At 38.4% G+C, this 22,241-nt stretch overlaps 1 protein-coding gene across 1 annotated transcript in view; it reads right to left on the bottom strand.

The window, feature by feature from the left end:
- LOC116041548 (voltage-dependent calcium channel subunit alpha-2/delta-2-like) overlaps positions 1-22,241 on the bottom strand; it is a 44,471-nt gene that overhangs the window by 6,619 nt on the left and 15,611 nt on the right. The window contains exons 3-37 of the mRNA XM_031287485.2: positions 20,343-20,459; positions 19,127-19,186; positions 16,022-16,066; positions 15,674-15,809; positions 15,411-15,542; positions 15,210-15,267; positions 15,058-15,108; positions 12,783-12,882; positions 12,487-12,648; positions 12,241-12,351; positions 12,037-12,115; positions 9,237-9,286; positions 8,962-9,051; positions 8,762-8,827; positions 8,053-8,127; positions 7,862-7,936; positions 7,585-7,656; positions 7,285-7,356; positions 5,651-5,712; positions 5,395-5,471; positions 5,228-5,288; positions 5,044-5,141; positions 4,861-4,951; positions 4,661-4,723; positions 4,459-4,562; positions 3,509-3,607; positions 3,268-3,359; positions 3,119-3,166; positions 2,100-2,171; positions 1,499-1,651; positions 1,345-1,397; positions 1,093-1,148; positions 551-674; positions 338-447; positions 139-221 (exon numbers count right to left, since the gene is read on the bottom strand). Of these exons, the coding sequence (XP_031143345.1) occupies positions 139-221; positions 338-447; positions 551-674; positions 1,093-1,148; positions 1,345-1,397; positions 1,499-1,651; positions 2,100-2,171; positions 3,119-3,166; positions 3,268-3,359; positions 3,509-3,607; positions 4,459-4,562; positions 4,661-4,723; positions 4,861-4,951; positions 5,044-5,141; positions 5,228-5,288; positions 5,395-5,471; positions 5,651-5,712; positions 7,285-7,356; positions 7,585-7,656; positions 7,862-7,936; positions 8,053-8,127; positions 8,762-8,827; positions 8,962-9,051; positions 9,237-9,286; positions 12,037-12,115; positions 12,241-12,351; positions 12,487-12,648; positions 12,783-12,882; positions 15,058-15,108; positions 15,210-15,267; positions 15,411-15,542; positions 15,674-15,809; positions 16,022-16,066; positions 19,127-19,186; positions 20,343-20,459 (2,997 nt within the window). The remainder of the gene's footprint in view (positions 1-138; positions 222-337; positions 448-550; positions 675-1,092; positions 1,149-1,344; positions 1,398-1,498; positions 1,652-2,099; positions 2,172-3,118; positions 3,167-3,267; positions 3,360-3,508; positions 3,608-4,458; positions 4,563-4,660; positions 4,724-4,860; positions 4,952-5,043; positions 5,142-5,227; positions 5,289-5,394; positions 5,472-5,650; positions 5,713-7,284; positions 7,357-7,584; positions 7,657-7,861; positions 7,937-8,052; positions 8,128-8,761; positions 8,828-8,961; positions 9,052-9,236; positions 9,287-12,036; positions 12,116-12,240; positions 12,352-12,486; positions 12,649-12,782; positions 12,883-15,057; positions 15,109-15,209; positions 15,268-15,410; positions 15,543-15,673; positions 15,810-16,021; positions 16,067-19,126; positions 19,187-20,342; positions 20,460-22,241) is intronic.

The raw sequence follows: 22,241 nt of genomic DNA, 5'->3' as shown, positions 1-22,241 counted from the left end.
CTTTGTGTAATAATAATTTCTCTACAAAATATAGTTTATGTGCTTACAAAAATGTTTTTCTGTGCTTAGAATGTCCCATCGCACGCTCAGGATTGAGACACAAATATAATTCCGTACTCATAGTGTATATCTACTTACTAAGGCACTGTAGTCAAAGCAGGATGTCGGGCCTTTACGATATCGCGCGTTGCTCAGTACTTCGCATGGATTCTCCTCCTGAACTGTTTGTTTTTAGTTAAGGGAGTTAGCAGTGAGCTTACCTGCCACACAAGATCGATGAGATTTCCACTGTCAGCACAAATGAAAGCACCGCAGTGTGTGAGCATGAAAAGGATACATTCCGTCCTGATCCGTGTCAATCTCTCGATCTCACATGAGCTGCAGGGGAGCGTCTCAGCGACCACAAAGAGGAGGTTGGTGTTTTCTATGCGCTTCGCGTGGAACAGCCTGTGGGAGACAGTGATGGATATTTAGCCAACTTCATACAGTATGTAGAGTGCAGGTATGGGAGCACAAACACATACTGCTGATGCTCTTGAGAAAAACCCACCGTGAGCAGTTTCCACAGTCCTGCAGCACGTTGTAGGAGTTGGTGGTGTTTGTAAAGTAGAACTGGCTTTGGATAGTCATACAGCTGCTTTCCCTCGTCTCAAAACCTTCAACCAAGAGATCATCTAGAACACAAACAACATTTTATACAATGTTTATTCTAAAAGCTCATTTGGATTGATTGATTTTTAACGGAGACTAAGATGTTCTAAAAGGAGCAAACTGGTTTGAATTGATTTTCATTCGGATTTTATGTACACATTAATCTAAATGTTGTTGTTTTCCGGATGCCTTAGTGCAGGAACGCACTTCATTGTTAACAAAACGGGGTCAGCTCATACGGTAACAGAAGTGTGAGGCGAAAAATAAGGAATGCAAATGAGCTGCTTGTTAGATGTTTGTACAGTGACTTTTTTTACATCTAATTTCTATCATTTTCAACATAAAAACAGAAAATTAGTCTTAAAAATTCCTGAATCCATTAATCCATGAGGAAATATTCATGTGTGCACACAAAGATTGTGTTAAGATGTACAAATCCACCTTGGTAGAGCCAGCTGTTGTAGGCCAGTCCATACAGTAGCTGCTGGGTCACAGACCTGAAAAAGTGTTCACATTGCACTTGATCAAAAAATGAAATACCATCTGTTAACATCAATAAATATAGTAAACACATGTCACAGCTACAGTAACAATGTGAGCTACCCCCCCCCCAGTGTCATGTGCAGAAGTCTGTACACAGTTAAGATTGTTTTAAAGGGCGCACATGTTCTTGGTGTCATCTGAAATTCTCACCATGCAACCGTGGAGCTCCACCAGGCCAAGCTGAGGATGTCAGCAATGGACGGCTGTAGAAACATAGAGTAGTTACAGATGAGAGCTTTCCACCGTATCAAAACGATGTATAATAAAATGTCCCAGAATCTAAAACCTGCAGGTGGTCTCTTACCACAAAGATGCCCCTCGGTGCTGCACCAGTATGGCTGCTGCTGACTGGTTCACATGCAGACTGGTAGTGGAAAGACTGACGGCGAGTGAAGATTGAGCTGTTGTAGAGTGCGTGCATCAGGTAAGGGTCCACATCACCAAAGAAAAGACCGATCTGTCATGGATAGAAAGGAAAGACAGCAACACAGAGGAAAAGAAAGTGTATAAGGGAAACATAAACTTTATTCATGTTTTCACTTCTTTCTTTCTTTTGTATTTTGTTTCGTTTTATTTGGCCCTGCAATGACAACTGAACTGAACTTGAGATTAATTTAGTTGAGTTAAATACTTAAATGTTCCTGTAAATAAAACTATTTTTGAAATCCACAAAAATACAAAATATGATATAAAACATACAATAAAAACAACACCATTAACAACTGCTAGGTTGATAAAAAACCACAGAAATTCACATCTACTTACAAAATATAATTAAGATTTGTATACCTTTATTTTGCATCACTTTTAAAACATAGTGAATAAGACATACTCAATATTCAATTTGAAAAGACAGTGCATGAGATACAATAAAAGAGTAAGCACATTACCACACAAAGACAAACCTTTTTCCAGTGATCTCTCTGATTGGACATTACCAGAAATCCACCATCATCGATGAGATAGCAGAGGAGGTCCTACAGACAACATGGCACAGTTGTGAGCAATTTTTAACTCTACTTTCACTGAACAACAGCAGGAAACGGAAAACCTCAAGATATAGGTTGACGTGATCTTATAAGGGGAGATAGCAGACTGTAAAAACCTGCAGGCAAGTGTGAAAAGCTGAAAATCAATACAAGAAAAATATAGTATGTCTTCATACAGGCAGAATGCATGAATCTTTTCAATATAAAATACATTAAACTGCAAAAAACCCTTTTTCTCATTTGGTTTTAAATTAACCATGCCAGACTCCATTATCAAAACAAGCCAATTTATATTATATAAAGTAATACTTTATATACACTTGGTCCAAGTTTTTTTTGTAATTTAATGTCAAAACAGAATAAAGCAAATCACTAAGTAGAAGATGTATAAGAAACTAATAAATAATCTCACCCCACGGCCGATTTTTCTTTTGCCTTTTTCAAGAAAATATGATTTTAGGGCTCAATATCTGACTAAATTAGTTGTTAAAAGAGAGATTTTTCACAGTGTAATATCCTACACCCCAATACACATAACTCCATGTCTGTCATATTGCACCTTTACTTGACTCTTGCTGCTGCTGTTTTGCACACTCGTTAGTTGTATTTAATCGTTATTAATAACCTGAAACACCCTCTTAATCTTAATCATGTGCACCGGCAGCACTGTGGTTTTGGTTAATTACACTGGAAACGTTCCTCTTATCTGTGAAGTTGACTGACTGAAAGAGAGACAACAGCTCTGTTCTGGTCTATAAACTGTACGCAAAGTTTCCTCTAAATGACAGACCAATACAAAAATATAAGAAACACATTTAACCTCTGAAGAACGCAATTGTGGTCACGAAGCTGAAGACAGTATCTGGCTGTAGTAGCAGGACTGCTACAGTCCTGTGGTTGTGTTAATGTGAGAATGAAACACAAAACATTCTTACGTCAGTGTTCACTTCACAGTCCATCTCGCAGCTTCTGGATGGTCCACACTGTTTTAACAAAATGAGACATTAATGTCACGTTTGTTACAGTAAATGCAATCTAATTAAGTAATGAGTGATTATTAGTAATTAGTGGCACCGTGCAGTACCTTGTGTGAGCCCTGTCGACTGTCTGACACATTGCTGGCCAGGATCTTAAACTTGTCCACCCACGCCTCCAAGTCCAGCTTCACTCCGACCACTGAGTGACAACATCCAGAGGACCAGAGCAAAGAAAGGAAGAAGAGGGTAAAACAGAGGCAGCTGAAATATCTGAGTGATAAAGAGCATTCATGGGAATCCCACACATGACACCACATTAAGTTTGCCACATAAAAGTATTTTTCTTACCTGAAGGTTTGAGCAGTTTTCCCCCTAAATTAACCTCTACAGCCGAACTAACCAGAATTCCAACGGTTCCGTTTTCTGCGCCTACAGGTTCGTCCAATGCTGTTCACAAACAAAACGTGATTTTAAAAAAACTGATGTGAGGTTACAGTCTAATGTCACGCACGTACAAATGCTGAATTTATCATTTCACAACACCGTGACCCCTGTCTCAGTTCAAAGACGTGATGACACCTGAGATAGTTTGCCGATTGAAACTGAGACTGTTTTGTCCCACATGCTCATCCCAAATCCAGCTTGCTTAAATCACTAAACATTTACAGTTAAGTCTCATACGATGAACTGAACTCATGTACATTAAACATGCATTATAGATTTGTTTTTTGTTTTTTGGCCACTTTGGGGGCAGCAGAGACAAGCTGTGAACACAACATTGACCAATCATTACAGTTGTGGTGAATTGTTCAAATCGTTGCTTATTCACATATTCAGCGGTTACAGAGCAACATTATCATTCATTTAAAGTCATGTTCCTGGTCATTCACTCCCTTTCAGCTGTTTTTGGTCTCCACCAACTGCAGAGAAGATATTTGGCTCTTTAGCTGCTAAATGCTCATCTATATTCATTAGCTAGCCTCTAACTTTGTTAGTTTGTCAGTTGGTGCTGAGCAAGTAGTGTACAGTGGGTTTTTAGAGCTTTTTGCGTGAAAACAGCTTCCTGCTGTGGCTGAAAACGATCACAGTTAACCAAAACAGTAAAGTACAAACAAAGTAGAACTAAAAGATCCTATAAAGCTCAGCAGTGCTTAAATAAACTGCAGAGATTGGTGATAATTCTCTGTGGGTTCATCACAACGAGTGACCGCATTCAGATACACACAGTCTTTTGATCAATTGTTATTGTAAAAATCTTGATTGTAGCCATTTTATGATGTGTTTGCACAGTTACTCACAGGATCTCGATGGAGCTCTGAACATGTAGCCTTTGTTGTCGAGGCTCCTTCTGTAATAATTTGAATTGAAAGGTTCAGGATCCTCATCCCAAAGCTCAGCAGCTCTGTACAAACACAACACAAATCATTAAATTAAAAATCATTAAATCTGTGAAATTACTATATATTTATCTGCTTTAGTAAGTGCATTAATATTACTCACATGTTGGGAAAAACACGTGTTATACCTCCATCAGTGGATGCAAACACAGCCAGGAAGCCGTACCTGTAACAATTAGTTTTTACTTAGCCAACTCTGTGTGTTTTAACTGTATTATCATTAAAGAAGATTGCTGTTTATTTGCACAACTTTTTTTTTTTTGGTGAATGCAAGTGAGAATTGTGTGTAAAGCAAGAACTCACGAATTCAAGTCCTTGTTCTTCCAAACACGAGAGGCCAGCTGCCCGATAATCCTAGAATCCAAAATCAGGTTGTGGATGAGGCCTTGGTCACCTGAGACAAAAAACAACAAGTATATTATCTCATCGGTGTATCTGCAGCAGTGGCAGAAATGACAAACTACTAAATGCTGTTAACACACTCACACTCATCAGATTCTGGGGAAATGTCCAGCATGAGCGTCAGGAAGTTCTGCAAAAACTGGGTGTTGTTGTCAGAAAGATGCAGACGTTTGCAGTATTCCCTGGAGAAACAGAGGACAGAATTAATAAGAACTTTCCCTTTACTAACAGACTGAGAAATCAAGAGAAAACGAGAAATGGTAGTCACCTTGGAGCCAGAAACACATGTCCTGAGGATTCAAAGGAGCTGGGCAGCAGGGACTGCATATCTGTAACAGAGGCAGAGGGGATGTTAGTTTTTTTCATCTCCTCTTTGTGTTACATCTTAATCTTAATACACACAGCCTCTTGAAAGCTCTGCCTCCCTGGACTCACACTGGAGCTGGAGCATCACATCACTCAGGTCTGCCTGGATGAAGTATTCATTGTAGGGGGGTAATACCAGACCAAGACTGCAGGTGGTGAGAGAGAGAGAGAGAGAGAGAGCGAGAGAGAGAGAGAGAGAGAGAGAGAGAGAGAGAGAGAGAGAGAGAGAGAGAGAGAGGAAGGTTGAGTGAATGCGTGCAGTCCTCATTAGGCCACAGCTGGTTAGTTTTTATCTGTAATTTATAACTTTATTTTAACTGCTCACCTGTAATCGGTGCCATTGATAGGAGTCCAGGTGTAACTTCTGTACACCTCATCAATGTATTGCTATGTAGAGGAGACATTTGAAAACACCCAAAGTTTACCCATTTTACTTTATGTAACGTGTGTGCAATATAGTTTTTGTGAGGTGTTTTGGATATGAGGATGCAGAAGCATACTACTTAGACCACAATCCTCAGAGAGCTCGATTTTAAAGTGCTCACATTATGCTCATTTTCAGGTTCATAATTGTATTTAGAGGTTATAGCAGAATAGGTTTACATGGTTTAATTTTCAAAAAATACTATATTTTTGTTGTACTGCACATTGCTGCAGCTCCTCTTTTCACCCTGTGTGTTGAGCTCTCTGTTTTAGCTACAGAGTGAGGCATCTCATTTCTGTTCCATCTTTGTTGGGAGTCGCACATACGCAGTACCTAGGTAAGAACAACTAGATAATCAGAAGCAGAGTATGAGGGCGTGCCACGCTAGCAGCTAGGCGAGCATTATAACGTGTGTTACAAAGAGTGTTTTCTGTTGGAGATGGTAAGTCCCTTTGGCGTGGACTTTGGGCTTTTTCACTTTGTAAACCTATTACATGCACAAAAAAGATATATAACACAATAAAGGAAAGGGAAAAAGCCAAAAAGCATAATATGAGCACGTTAAGGCCTAATCACCACTTGAATTCAACATAGGATTGGAAAATTGTATCACTCTTTTAATTGCGGGGCTAACACCAACTAAATTTAATAGCCTTAAGTTATTAACATTTTCTGACACTGACAGTTTTCTTACACCACTATTTTTGGTAAACACCAAAAAAAACAGGCCTATATTTTCAACTATAATCGGTAGAAAGAACTGCTACTGAATGGACCTCGTGATATGCAATTGTTTTTTTTAACAAGATGATACGTTTTTAGATTAACTTTACAAATAGAAAATGAAATGAATTCAAATTCAATGCATATGGTCAAATTGTCTGGATAAACAGAAGCACATTTCCAAGATAAAGCCACTTCCTTCGCTTTGGGAAACAACTACAAACTTCGAGCTGAAAATGGCAAGTTTTAAAGAAAATTTGGATCGTGCAATAAGGCAGGCCTGCTTGGTTCTTTCGGGTGAATGATTGTAAAGATTTATTAAGAACATGTTTACGGCATTTACTATCTAACTGGGACGTTTTGGGACCGATTGGTGGGAATTGCTGTGGACAACGTACACACAGCGATACACTGGTAAGAGCAAATTACATTTAACCTTGTATCCAGCTAATTTAAATAGCTCATGTTACTGTATTATGTAAACAGTTAATCAGCCAGACCTACGTATCACCATAGCGCTGTGGAGATAGGTCTGGCAATGTGAGACTAATGGTCAAAATAATTATATTGTAATAAAATAAGAATTGGGCCTTTAAAACAGTTATTTGGAAATAAATACATAGTGAAAGTTGAAAATAACTTTTAACCCACTACTGCCCAGCCAGAACCCTAACATCAGCTTATCAAAACCTTTTAGCTGTTCCACGGAACAGACTGAAAACAAGGGTGGCCGTGCGTTTCCGTGCTCTACATGACGGCTACAGTCAGACTAAAGAAATATTTGAAGCTATTCAGAAGGTGAATTTACTTGCCTCATCAATCGACTTGACAAGAGTTTTGACCTGCATTTCACCTGGTCTTCCATCAATCATTTGTCGCCGGATCTAGAAAATGAAAACACAAAGCGGGGTTTTTTTTTCAGTCACAAACATGTAATGAAAACATGTTACGTGGGGCCTTCAGTTACCTGGTAGGCAGATTGTCCTGAGACAGATAGTTGTTCACTGGCCCGGTAAGAACTTTGAACAACAGCAACAACAACAACAACAACAAGGAACAGAAAATGCTTGAAACCAGAAACCTTTCAGTTCCACTTTCCACTAAGTGCTCACCTCCTCTTTATTGCTGTCCTCCACCTCTGCATCCAGGAAGTCCAGCGTCACAGGCTCAGGGAGGTTTACCGGCTGAGAGGCGTTGAGTAAGAAAAATCCATTTACATTAACATCGAATGTAGAACAGGTATACCAGCATCATAATTATCTCAAGTATATATAAACAATCAGAATTTGAAACCCCAAAGGGCCTGTATTCTCAACACGCCTTCTCATTCCTGCAACCCGCAATAAAACTGAAATAAAATTTAAAAAAGGTGAGCTAAATATACCCCACCTTTGGCTGAAGATTAGGGTGAAGGAGAAGATATCCATTTGGATCAATGGCAAATATGTATCCATTGGCCCCAAGCTGTTTAGGAAATAATAAAAGCAAGGAATAGCAGTGATGTGTCAGTCTGTACTCTCCATCACAAGGATAAATAAAGAAAAATGTGACTAATAATGGTGTTAATGTGGTGCACATACATTGTACCGTGGTGTTAGTCGCTTTATCTCGTCTAGATGCACGTCGACTCCCATGACACCTAATATCAGCTGATTCTGCTCGGACAAAATACATACAGCTGGTTAAAGGAAAAGTTTGACATTTTGGGAAATATCCTTATTCCCTTTCTTGCTAAAAGTTAGATGAGACAATTGATACTTCATATCTATCTGGTAAATATGTAGCTGGAGCCAGCAGGAGGTTAGCTTAGCACCAAGAAGTGACTGCGCCTGGCCAAGAAATAGTCAAGATACACACATATCCCACCATAACACATATTTACACTTCAGTTTTTGTAAGGGCTTACCCAAAAAAAGATATAAAATGTTAAACGGTGAGCTAGAGAAGCTGGTAGGTGGAATTTGTTACCTAGGGACAGAGTGAGGCTAGCCGTTTCCCCCTGTTTCAAATCGTTATGCTAAGCTAAGATGACCCTCTCCAGCAGTAGCTTCATATTTACCGTACATGAAAGTTGTATCGATCTTCTAATCTAAGTCTTGGTAAGAAAGCAAATAAGCGTATCTCCTAAAAAGTATTCATTTGAAGGTGGTCATTTAGTATTCTATGATTTTATACAACACAGCTAAATTCTGCTTTTGAAAAAAAGAAAGTGACCATAACCTGCAACATGCAAACATAAACTATCACTTAACCTTTCTTATAATAACCATGTACCAATAGTCATGTTACCTGTGAGTTTCCATCCATTGTGAGATTAAATACAGGCAAAGTCCCAGTTACTACCATGCCAAGACCCTACAGAGTCCAAAGACAAAGTCCCAAATCATATAAATATGATCGTATTTATTCAGCATTTATAAACAGTATGGTTGATGCATTTACTATATTTGATCACATACAGTACAGCCAACAAGGTCATGCAGTCTCACCAAAGCATCCTGATACACATTGGTCCACTGAACCTGTTTGGCATCGCTGCCTGCCAGAACCATGGGGCGGCCCAGCACGTCGAGGTACTCCTGACAAAACAAAAGAGATATGTGACCGGCTGCAGCTTTAAAACAACCAACAACATCAGGCCACGGGGAGAATGGGTTCGCAAACAAATGGGTGTAGATGTTTTTACAGAGTGAGTGAGCACCACAAGGAGAATTCAAAACAGTGAACGGGGATCAGCTGTGTCAGAGGCACTAGACAAACCCACCTGGGTGTTAATCCTTATAGCACAGATGGAACGGATCTCAAAATAGTAACCTGGCAAGCAACAGAGAGAGAAAGAGCATGTGTGAGCAATGCTATCAGAGAAAAAAACACGAGTGGTGCTCATAAATATTCCAGATTTTACTAGATGTTACTTGACTAGTGACTCAGCCACTTAACTCCCACAGATAGGAAGAGAGGAATACCACTGAGCTTTAAAACTATTGTATCTTTATTTGCACAGAGTCCAAAGAAAAGCTCCTGTCGAACTTGAAATCTTATTTCTTAGAATCTGCTTCAAAGAAAATTATTTATTGTTTAAGCTTTTTTTTCTTAAATATAACATCTGGTTTCCCATCATGTTTCATTGCAATGTGGCTGTAACTAATTATTACATTTATTATCAATTACTCAGCTAATTATTTTCTTAATTACTCAGTTATCTATTTGATATAAATTATGCTAAACAATGTCAGAAATTACTGTAGTGTCTTTAAATGTCTTGTTTTGTCCAATTAACAGTCCAAAACCCAAATATATTCTGTTTACAATCATATATGACAAAGAAAAGCAGCCCAACAACTAATAAGCTGGAAGTTAATGTTTTGTATTGAATTGAATATTTGAAGCTATTCAGAAGGAGAATTTGCTTGCCTCATCAATCGACTTGACAAGAGTTTTGACCTGCATTTGACCTGGTCTTCCATCGAACATTTGTCATTTTGTAGTTTAAAAATGTATTTAATTTTTCAGTTATCAAAATAGCAGCAGATTAATTCTATGTTGACTGACTAATCAATTTATTGACTAATAACTTACTTACTTATAGCTCTACAATGCAATCCAATGACTTAATATACACAAGTATTCTGGGTGCCATTAAGTCATCATTCCGAGACCGAGACCTTCAAAAAGACAAGACAATAGTGTCTGATCTGCACAAGTAAAAGTGACCTCTGCGTGAGCAAACAGAGCCTTGTGACAACCAACACTGGTCTGCTCACATATTTGAAAGGCAACCCCATTAGTAAGGTAAGTGCACTTTACATTAGACTCAGCAATTTATTTATGTGTTCCTCTGTCTCAGCATTGATTAATAAATATACAGTAAACAACTCTTTTAAAGTATGGAGTGGGGCTTTTTTTAGCAATGAATTTAAAGAGTATCTCCTTAGCTAAAAATACTCATTTTACTGTTGATGCTTTACACAAAGTCCAACAACAATGATCCTGTTTTGGACACAGGACAAGAAGTAAGGACTCTAAAATTAGGGCCTGTTTTAACATCTGTCCTGAGTGATCTGATCACAAGTGGACAGCTCTAGGTGCATATGTTTTCACCTGTCTGTAGAATGTGTCTCCAAATGCGTTCTTATGATCTTATGATGACCACTTATGATCGAAACTCACTTTCCTGCTCTATATGCAAATGAACACGTAGCCTACATTATTTCTGTTTGCATTTAGGCTGGTTGTGTGTGTTTATAATGTCAGTTGTTACTTTCACATATATGAAGTGAAAAGTGAAAAATGAAAAAGCGCTGCCCACAGTCTGTCTGTGTGCCTACTATAGACTGTATATAAAAGGGTGCTAACATGGATGTCTATTGACGGGCGGCAGGACCAGTGCAGGAGAAAAAAAAGTTTTTAAAAGTCACAGTGTGTTCAGCTCTCCGTACGTTTGTAGCTTCTAACGTAATCTCTGTGGTTTGAAGTTTAGTTTATATTATAACTGCCTTATTTTACGTTTCATGTTCCCTTAGGAGTTGTGTTACATTACTGCTGATGAAGACCCAACATTTCCAGATTTTTCTGCTCATAATAAAAGCATTTAACTACCAAAATAACAGGGGGCTTTTTTTGTGAAAAATGTATAGGAATTTAAACCGTTTCACAGCAGCTGCACTGACCACTCAGTTCACTACTAGAATGTGGACACATGCAGACTAAACCACCTTTCAAATGTGTTTTTTGTGATCTGATCTCAATGCATCCTGAAAGAGTTTTCACCTGTACTGTACTTGGAGCTGTCCACTTGTGATCCGGTCCTACCTTTTGATTATTCTTATTCTTATTCTTCTATAACTTCTGAAAACCTGTAGTATTGTTATAGAATTATTTTTATAATATGGGGCAATTCCCTTTGTATTGTGTAATTCCATTGCTCTACTGCAGTGATTCCCAACCAGGGGGGTTCTTGGACCACAGGAGGTACTTCTGCAGTTGCAAGGGGGTATGTGGAAAGCTCAACTAATTAACCAAACTCAATAAAAACCAGCAATTGCGATATGATTAAAACATATATCCACATATTTCACTGAGAAAAATAAACAGCCATATAGTATTACAAATTGGTTTTATGCTGGTCTTTAGTAAATTCAATAACCAGTAAGATGCCCATTAACCTCAGTGTGTGAAAACTAGTTAGCAAACAGAGAAGTTGAAAAAGTTAGCTAAAAGTAACGAATGAACTGTTGAAACTGTTAAGTAATAAAACAATTGTTAAAACATCCAACCTCTTCCACTCCAAGTGGAACAAATACGAATGCAAACTTGACCAAAGCAACCTAAACATTGACAATTAAATTGTATGAAAAAATAGAGTAACAACATCCAGTTTTATATAATTATTAGTTTTAAATAACATCCAGATTAAAATCCGTTAATAAGAACATATTTGAAACATGACGGGTGGTACCAATGAAGGGCTGTCGGGACAAAAAAAGGCTGGGAACCACTGATCCACAGTATGTGATATGGGGAATAAAATTAAATGAGTGAATCCCACTAAAACTTCAGCTCACCTTTATTGGTGCATGCGATCCACTGTAAAGGTGTGACATCATAGTTGTGTTGACCCACAGAAAAGGTGAAAACTCGAACCTGAGGAGGAACAAATGGAGAAAATGAAACGCAAGTATTGAGAGGATGACCAAATACCACAGTGCAAAAATGCTGGATGTAACTGAAAGGTGTCAGCTCAGAAGAGATGATCAGAATAAACAAACCGTTTTGTTGGGCCAGTTGTACTGCATGAAAACATCCTGAGCTCTGTCCTCTCCTCCATCAGTGAACAGCATGATTATTTTATTGCAGTTGGCCCGAGGAACATTTGTCTTCTGAAAAATACATTTAAAAGGGGGATGAATGAGAGTAAACAGTAGGGTTGGTCAATACAGTAAAATAATAATGAGTGAGTGGAGGCATTAGTATTGACATAATCCCAAATTGATGTAAATAAACATGTGACTTACATTTAACAGCTGGTTGAAGGCAAAATGAAATCCAGACTTGTAGTCAGTGGTGCCTTTAGCCTGCATCTGCTGCACTGCGTCCTTGAAGATCTTTTTGTTGCGCACGTTAGCCTGGACGAGATGTTTGAAGCAGGGAACCACGGCCTCTGCCTTTTCGTTAAACTGAAACACAGCAGCAGACGGTTTGGGCTTAATATGTAAAGACTGAAGTGAAGGAAACAAGTAAACAAAGCTAGAGGGATGGGAAATGATAGCGTATCAGTGATGAAGAGTCAGAGAGTGTAGCAGAAACTAACCCTGGCCACGTTGACATAGTCATCATCAGACAAGGTGTCCAGCATTTCCATCACTGACGCTTTGATGAGTTTCAGGGTGAGTCCACTGACACTGCCGCTCCTAAGGGAACACACAAGTATCATCCCAACCACATGCTCAAATACATACACAGGGATAAAGGCACACACACAAGTACAAAAAACATTTTCCATCAATGTCTGCAAAATTATGCAGCTTGTTTTTTAGTTTAGCAGAGTATTTGCTCACACTGAAGAAGTGCAGGATATGATCCCAGCTGCAGTTGATATGAATAAAGTGCTACTAAATATTAGCTCAACAAAAAGATCAGTGGTTGAATTGTAAAATAATCTCATGATTACGGGAAAACAAAGAATTAATGTAAAATATCTTTTGGTGAACTTTTAAAGTCCTTTGATGTGGTTGCTAAAATAGATTTTTTTAAATCTGACGTGTCTATTTTAATAAGTACTTTATAATTACCTGCTTCAATTACAATGCACCCTCTCTCCCTCTAAATGCCCGACCAAAGTCTTCAGTAGTGCTGAGAACTTTACACATGCTTCCTTCAGATTTTCAATCACTGTCATGATTTCCCCTGCTGCAGTGATTAATCAGCATTAAAAAATACGGTTACACTTTACTTGAAGGTATCTACATAAGAGTGACATGACACTGTCATGAATGTGTCATAAACATTATAAACAAGTCATAAACGTTTATGACATAATGCTTCTTTTAGTAAGTGTCATTCTTTTTTTTGTCATGACATGTTAGGGTTAGGGTTATGGTTAGGGTTAGGGTTCATGTGTCATGACTGTGTCATGTGTTCATGACAGTGTCATGTCACTCTTATGTAGATACCTTCAAGTAAAGTGTTACCAAAAATCCTTTTCAGTGGCTATCTGTTTGTCTTTCTTTCTCCCGTGTCTTGCAGTCCACAGAGGAACACACTAACTTTTTCCTAAACACAATTTGTAGCAGCACTGCTAAAATTGCAAGCACAATAAAACGTAATACAACCCCAGTGAAAATATGGACAAACACTATTTAGTAAATATACCCTGATGTCCCTAAATACTGTCTCTATGACTAAATGTAGAACAAATGATTTTTTAAGGTTTTTGGCCTATATGTAGTTTATTCAGCAGTATTTCTTTACTATGGGTGAAAAATAATGCAATACAATTCTAATAATAAAAAAACAACACATGGGTTTAGAAAATGTTCACAGAAAATGGCTGCCTCAGTGACTACATTGATGTACATGTGATGAACCATGTTGATGAAAGGTCTTTCATGAGTTCATGAAGTATTTTTCATTCAACTCAATAATAGGATTAACCTTGAGTTCCAAGGAACGACCCATTACCGCCACAATGCATAGTAACCATGGAGACAGTACAGTGACAACAGGCTGCTGTACTCGACTATGAGTTGGACTACAAAGAGGAAAACACACTTTACTACCTGATCTACCATAGAAACCGGAAGCAAAACGTGGTCTGATTATGTTTGAGCTTAAAACAATAGTTTAATCTGTACAAAAACTGAACTTTAAAAACGACAACTTGTTGCTGTTTTACGGGGGGTTATGCGCCAGACTTTTTCTTAGCTGGGAGCAGTGACTTCCTGGAGACTCTGCAGGCTAGCTGATTCGCCCTGTTCCTAGCATGTTTCCCAAAATGTTGTACTATTCCCTTAAATAGTAAAGCTCATGTCTCATCAAATTGTTTTGTTTTGCCGTTTCTCCACTTATAGACTACAAAACAACATCTTGTACAAATCATTTAGATTTTGTTCTTGAGTCTGAATCATCTCCAACCTGACCTTTAGGCTGTTACACATGATAAGCAATATGATCTGCACTCTCAGCTGCTTTTAGTGCAGAGTCAGTGCCAGGTGCACTGTTTTTCCACTACAATTCAACTTCAGTCTGGCTTCTTTCTCTAATGTTGCTGGCCTATAGGACCAGAAGCACCAAGAAGCTGCTCACTTATGTGAAATAACACTTCAGATGGTCTCTTCACTTCAATTGTGAGTGAGAAAGAAGTGCAAGGAAGGCTGAGGAACACTTTACGGATGGATTTCAACACCAGTTAATTATTTAAAACTGCAAAGTAAGGGACAGTTGTTGTTTTTTAATTCACAGGTACATGAGCAATAGTAGAAGCAACACACATGTACTTTTTGCTAGTATACCTACAGTATGCTACATTCGCATGTAAGCCAATTACTAAACCAAAGAAACTTTTTTAAACGTTATTAATTACTTACACATCAACAAGAATGACCATATCTTTGGGGGACGAGGCTCCCTGAATGTACCTGTGACAAAGAAAAAGAGAGAATGCACTACGTCAAGCCTGTAAATCTACTGCACCTGTGTTAGTCTGGCATGAAAAGATGTTTTAGGCAGCATACTGTACCAGGGTCTCCTCCTGACGTCATACAAGTCGATTTTATCGGGGGCTTTCCAAGGTGAAGCTGAAAAAAATGAAAAGATGTTTCCCTCATACTGTTTATGTAAATATGAATTAGCCCTTGTTCAATCCGTTTAAAATGTCCCTTCACCCTTCATATTCAACATCATCAGGTTAGGAAGCACAGGGATGGTTGTTAAAAGCTACCTGGGTAGTAGCGAGTGACACCCGTCGCACTCCCAAACGCCTGCCACAGCAGTGACGGATCCTCCTGACTGTTCTCCATGAACACTTTCTCCAGCGCCTGCGTCCAGTTCAACTCATTCAGAATGACTGGAGCTGATGGGAAAAGAGTTAAACATCTTAGATATGCTCCTTAAAATATGTAAAATAAATCAAATGAAATCACAAGCATATGACATATTTCCATGCTGCTGAGTAATACATAATATAATCAGAACTTCACTTGCCTCCTTTATAAATATCTGTGGGAATCTGAACAGCTGTGTAGGAGTAGTTGACATTGTTTTTGAAGTTTGGATCATAAACAAACTCCAGCTTGATGTGTGAAGGATTTTCCACCTCGCCTTCTCCATCCATGGAGTACTATGAGAACATCAGAAAGCACGCATGTCACATTAACCTTCATCTTTTCATCAGCACTATTATAATGATTACTGTAACTATCTAATTGCATTTTGCCAATTTTTTAAAGTCTATTTATTTAAATTAGACACATCGAATCATCGTCCTTCTGTCAAATGGCCTCTGTAAATATAAACAAAGCAGACAAATCTGTTCATTTGTCCCATACTCACATAATCCAGCTCAGCCTTGGAGTCATAATAAGCCATGTCGAGCTCCTAGGAGAAAACAGACGCAGATATGAGGAGGCTGCAATGTTGGCAACCATGAAACAACATGAGGACTAGTAGTCATACAGTTTGTTCATACAGGTCAAGTCAACCTCCAGACACATGGAGGCTACTTAATTAGGGTTGCAAATAAAGATTGTTTTGTTGAATCAGCAGCACAAAACTGCATTGTTGTACTTGTACTTTAATGTATCTGCCTTTCTCTCATGTAATGCACATCTTCTTTTAGGATAAGCTGGGCTATTTACAAAGACTAAACAAAAGAATTTCATTTAAATAGTTGCAGTCAAATTCTATGACGGATTTAAGGAATGTAGAAGTGAGATTTTGCCTTGAAAAGTCCGGTTACAAAATGCATTTTATTATAATTATAAAAAGGTGTCAAATGTGATAGTTCATTACAGAATAGTTACACAACTACTCAGTGAAATCTGTAACTTTAAAAAAAAAAACTGAGACTATGAGCTTACAACAGCATCATAACCTATAAGTAACATACAGTAGGCTACTATTTACAATAATGATAATGAAATTGCTTGAATGACCATAGCAACACTCAAATAGGAGTTACAACCATGCATCATCGCTCATTGACAGTTCATGCATAAACCTCACATAAATGATAGGACTAACATGGTCAATTTTGAGGAATTAATGAATCGTTCCATCTGTAAAATGGCAACACTCATGACAAATGTCCATCAAAAGTTACCACAAAATAAGTTCCTTATTTAAAAATGTTTGGTTTACAATGCTATAAATCAGAGAAAAGCCTCAAATCCTTGCATTTGTGAAGCTGTAACCACCAAATGTTTGCTATTGTTTCCTGCTCATTACTGTTACATTATGTGTGGACAGGCTGTAAGGCTTGGATAGGACATTGCCATCTGTTAGTCTTAGCTTCTGAATAGACCTAACATACTTCAGAATAAGACTGAATAAGAATAAGCATGACATCTACTGACATGCTCCTATTTTTGGCCTGTTCTGATTACCAAATCTTATCTCTGAATAGTGCCTTAGCCTATATTACATTTCAACTAAATATGACAAGTCTCTCTCTGTCAGCTGTTTGTCTTCTTGCTGTTAGTAATACGAATCTCCCATCCTCAGAGGAGTACAGCGCTTAAAACATCTAGCCATTATCAGCCTGTGTTTTTATCAGTCAGTCCAGAGAAGTGACATTGCTCATCCTCCATGTTAAGTTCTCCTGAGAGCTCTGCTTCTTTAGACCTGACCCCGTTAGCAGTGTTTTAATCCTCTGGAAAATGTTTCACCTGTTGATAAAAATGTATTGATTTATTCTATAACAACAATTTAGGGGCAGGAATCTTTGGCAATCTCACAATGCTCAAATCCAAATGACTCTTGACGTAATGAAAAGAAAGGGGGACACTGGCTCTTACTGCAGTGCCAAACCACGGACTCCTGTCCATCCCCCACTGAGCTGCAATTAAAACATAATTGACAGTTGAGCTAACTATTCCTGATTAGAATCATTGTCTGACTTAAAGGAAAGAGCAGAAAAAGGTTTGTGAGTGTATGCAGTTTTTTAAAACTTATTTATTTAAGCTAACTGCATTAACTTGGAAGCACTTTACAGTCTTCTTCCTGAAATGAAAGTGTAATCTACTGACCAACATCACTGGTTAAATGTTTCATTTTTGTAAAACAACTAATGGTTAGTGTGTTCTGAGATAAGAATTGCAGGGAAATAACTTATAATATTTCTTAGATCCCTTTTGGAATCAACTTTACTCTGAAATATAACAGCTGAAAGTTAGATGAGAAGATCAATACAGCTCCAGCGATAAAAATGGTTAGCTAAGCTTAGCATAAGGACTGAAAGCAGCTATGCTGGCTCCGTCCAAAGGAAACAAAACAACAATGGTTTTATGGTGGGTTACATGCGGGACTACTTCTTGGTCATGTGCAGTGACTTTTCAGAGGTATAACATGTTAAGTGAGCTTTTAGAGATGCTATGAACAGAGCCAGGCTAGCTGTTTCCAGTCCTGATGCTAAGCTAACCGGTTGCTGTAGCTTCATATTTCACAGACAGGCATGAGAATGGTATCAATCTTCTTCAGCCAGAAAAACATTTACAAAAGATTTTAGGTTGATTTATATACCGTACCTACTGGACACTGATCATATCAAGTAGATACTGAACAAAACTGGAAGGTAGGAAATCAATCCTTTTTCTTTTCAGAGAATTTTTTTGGGCATATCTGCCTTTAATGGATAGGAAAGCAATTACAGGGGGATAGAGAGGGGGAAGACATGCAGGAATTCGTCCCAGTTCGGACTCGAACCCTGGACCTTCTGCGTCGAGGCATAAACCTCTGTATATGTGCTCCCGCTCTACCGACTGAGCTATCTTGGCCACGTAGGAAATCAATCATAAAGCTGATGGTGTGCTTTGGAAAATGGTTGACAGTGTTAAAAAGTCTCAACATTTTTAAGAAATGAGTTAAAATATGCAAAACCACGTGTCTTTTAAAATGACAGAAGGATTCAGCGCCTCAGAGAAGGATGTGAGAGGCCATGTGAGAGGATGGAGTTAACCCCATCTCATTATGTTGGCCAAATGAAGCAGACCGAGTGGAAAAGTGGAATGCCAATGTGTGTAGGGCTCAACAGAACCGCACGGCTGAGTGCACTCAGTCATCCGTTTCACCCAGCTGAGCGCTCAGGGATCTCCTCAGCTGACTGGTGTAAATGTTCTGTCTTTTTCAAGTCAGAGACATCAGACCCATCTGGTTTGAATTAACATCATTGGTTAAATTTGACTGCATAACATTTCCACTATGTGAGGAAATGATGATACAAATATCACAAAAAATATGGAATATGGAGGTTCTGGGGTTTGCATACATGAGAAAAAGCATTATCAAGGGGTGTCAATAATACTGATCAGGTACAGTATTGTGCTGTGTATCAAAGGCTCTCAATAATGCTGACTATAGTACATGATACTAAAACTGCCACTCAGATCCAAATTTACAAATGCATTATTTTAACGACAAATATGTTATTTAAGAGTTTACCTTGATTCCATCCCGCCATTGATGCTCTCGCTGGAGCCGCTCTGCTTCACTGGCTAACCTCTACATGTTGAAAACAGAGAAACACTCACATTAGAGGAGCAACGATGGCAAATCTGATTTATCTAATCAAAGAAGGAGGAACACTGTGAAACATGGTGCTGAGAGTGAGACAGAACTGGGTTTACTGGCTTCTGCAAATAAGGTAGCCCTACACGTTGTGCTACAGGAGAGCTGTTCAGACAATATCAAGGATGCTGTCAAAAAAATACTTTTCTATCAATGTTTTTTTTTCTAAATTTGCAAACCCTATAGCCAGTAGGTGATTTGTTCATTTTTAACAGGGTCGTTCACCCGCGACTAGTGAACCGCCCCATGAACGACCCTTTTGGTTCTGTATTTTTGAATACAATTAGCTATATAGCTTTATAGGTTAAAGAATATTATAGATCCAAGACCAAACTGACAGAAGGGAGGGACTCAGATAATCGCAAATACAAATCTGTTTGCTACTTCAGCACCACGGACAGTGCCAAGGTTTTATCAATACACAGTTAAGCCTGTTTTACAGTTCTGCGGAGGCTCCACGCAGAGTTTTCGCCGTGGCCTACGTAAGTGGCCTGATGTTTATACATGTGCGCTGGTGTGTGCGTCAAGCCGGCATGTGTGTGTGTGTGGGGAGTGGGTGATAGAGCGAGGGAGAAGTGAGAGAGTGACGGCGATTAGCTTTGGAGCGAGTACTGACTCTAGAGTCATAGTGAGACAAACAAAGTGTCTCCCCTGTGTTTTCTGACCAAGGTGGGAAATCTTTAGCAGGAAAAGTTAACCCTCTCCTTGATTTCATGTTGTTTATGGAGAAGGAGAACCAGGAAAAGAGTCAGGGGAAATGGAACGCTACCAAGCCACGGCCGAGCGACGTGTAGTTACATTTTTTGAGAGGTGCGCGTCAGGCTACGGCGTAGGGTCCGGCGTAGACGCAGAGGGGTCTGTGGGGGTACGCCGGTGATTCTACGCACAACCATAGCCATGGGCGGGGCCATAGATTCTAACTTGCACAAATCTCAGTCAAGGGGCATGGCATGTTCAATATAAACTTAGAAACTAAATTAGCAGAAAAAAAAACATTTACAGTTAAAAACATAAGAAATAATTAGCAGATACAATAGCAACAGTCAGTTGTATCAACAGTGTTTCTTATTTGTCAGAAACATGTACTTACATCGAGTGCTTTGCGCTTCTTAGCCAGGAGTTTCTCTATATCTGAGGCTGCCTTCTCCACAATCTTCCGAGGCTGATTCTTCACCAGACTAAACCGTCGTCTTTCTTCATTGTATATCTGTACATTTTTAATGAAATTAATTAAGGAGAAAGGGAAAAACTTAAGAGCAACAACAAAAACATAATTCTATTAAGTTTGTTTTCTGCTGACCTAATGTCCTGCTATTGACTATATGTAACCTTTGACAAATTGTCCAAGCTGACTTAACATAAATCTGTGTTACAAATTAGTGCAGTTGATTGTTATGGGCAGCATCAGTGCGGTGTTATTTTAAAATAATAATTAACAAGTCTGCATTTTGTAAAACTAAAGAAACACACTTAAGGAAACAGATGGTGAGAAGTTTGAAGCTCAACATCTTAATCTAATCTGATAATAACAATAATAATAATAATAATAATAATAATAATTCAAAGCTCATGAATTTGCAAAAGCAAATCCTTTTCATATTCAAATTGTATATTCAAATACTGGACACAGGGGAACAAGCACTTGTTGTGTTTGTGTGTTCAATCCAAATCTAAATATGGATCCTTTCATGTAATCTATTTACACACAATGTCTGTTGTCTTTGAACTAAGTTTTCACTGAAGAATCACATTACTGGAATTATATACCAAAAATACACAGACACCATGTGGCATTTATTCTCTTAGCCATGAAAAAAATCTACTAATAATATTCTTTTACATACAAGAACAGGATGGTTATTGACAGAACAATGACTGCAATTGCTCTTGAAAGCAGGGCATGGAGCATTTTGGAATAGAAAGAAACCTCAATGAAAAAACAACATATTTTGTGTGACTGCTACATGTTATTTAACTTGGTGTGAAAAAAATACACTCACTTAAAGCTGTTAACTGTGGCTTTTAACAACAAAAATAACAATGCAGAGACAAAGTGTGACTTTGTCCAATACAATTTATTTACAGGATAATTATGATGGTTTGAACCACATTAAAAAGCCTGCAGAGCTAGCCAGTTGATAGTGAGACATTCAGCATTGTTTCCTCTAGTAACAATGTTTTCCAGTGAAGTTGAAGATTGAGGTTTATTTTATTTTCTCATCTCTCATCTCACCTCAAAGATGACAAATATTGCTGGGACGCTTATAGTCTATTTAAACCATAATACTACAAAAATCTATTTTAATGTATGTAATGTAAATGACGGTTTGCTCTCTTCATTACATTCTGACTTGGGAGTAAAGTTTACAGATTCACCCAGATTCTGCTCTTTATGCTCTTCTCCAGAGGACCTGAAGTTAAATTAGACCACACATGGAAACACATCAAAGTTATCTTTTGAAATGTGGCCTTTCAACATCCTTGCAAAGTATTCCTTTTGAGTTCTTACGCCAGAGAACTTTATGGGTCATCAGCAGACATCTGGGAATGACACTGAGCTGCGTGAGCAAATATCTGAGTCTATATCTATTTTGTTTCAAACTAATTTCTACTTTGTTAGAGAAAGTTTGGTGAAGGGAAAGTTCCGCAACTTTTGGCATGAAATACTGCCTGTTTGCACATGCTCAGAACACATCTATTAACAAACAGGAGCACAAAGGGGAACTTTCATAGCTTTAGTTGGCAGCTGCCCACATTCAGACCTCTCCAAAAACAAATAACACCTTTTATTACATGCTTGGTTTTTCCTGCAATATCTAACTGCACAAATAGTGTCTTTAGCTGTATATTATCACGCACAGAAACCATGGTGACTAGTAGTTTATACTACAGTATCTTGCTATAAACTTCACTGTCTGGTTTTAGACCATCAGACTCACTACCTCATGAGGAAAGATGTCAGGAAGAAGACAAACAGTGATCTTAATGA

Source organism: Sander lucioperca, chromosome 6 (genome assembly GCF_008315115.2).
Source record: "Sander lucioperca isolate FBNREF2018 chromosome 6, SLUC_FBN_1.2, whole genome shotgun sequence".
In the NCBI taxonomy this organism is placed as follows: Eukaryota; Metazoa; Chordata; class Actinopteri; order Perciformes; family Percidae; genus Sander; species Sander lucioperca.
This window is presented reverse-complemented; position numbering and strand designations above follow the sequence as displayed.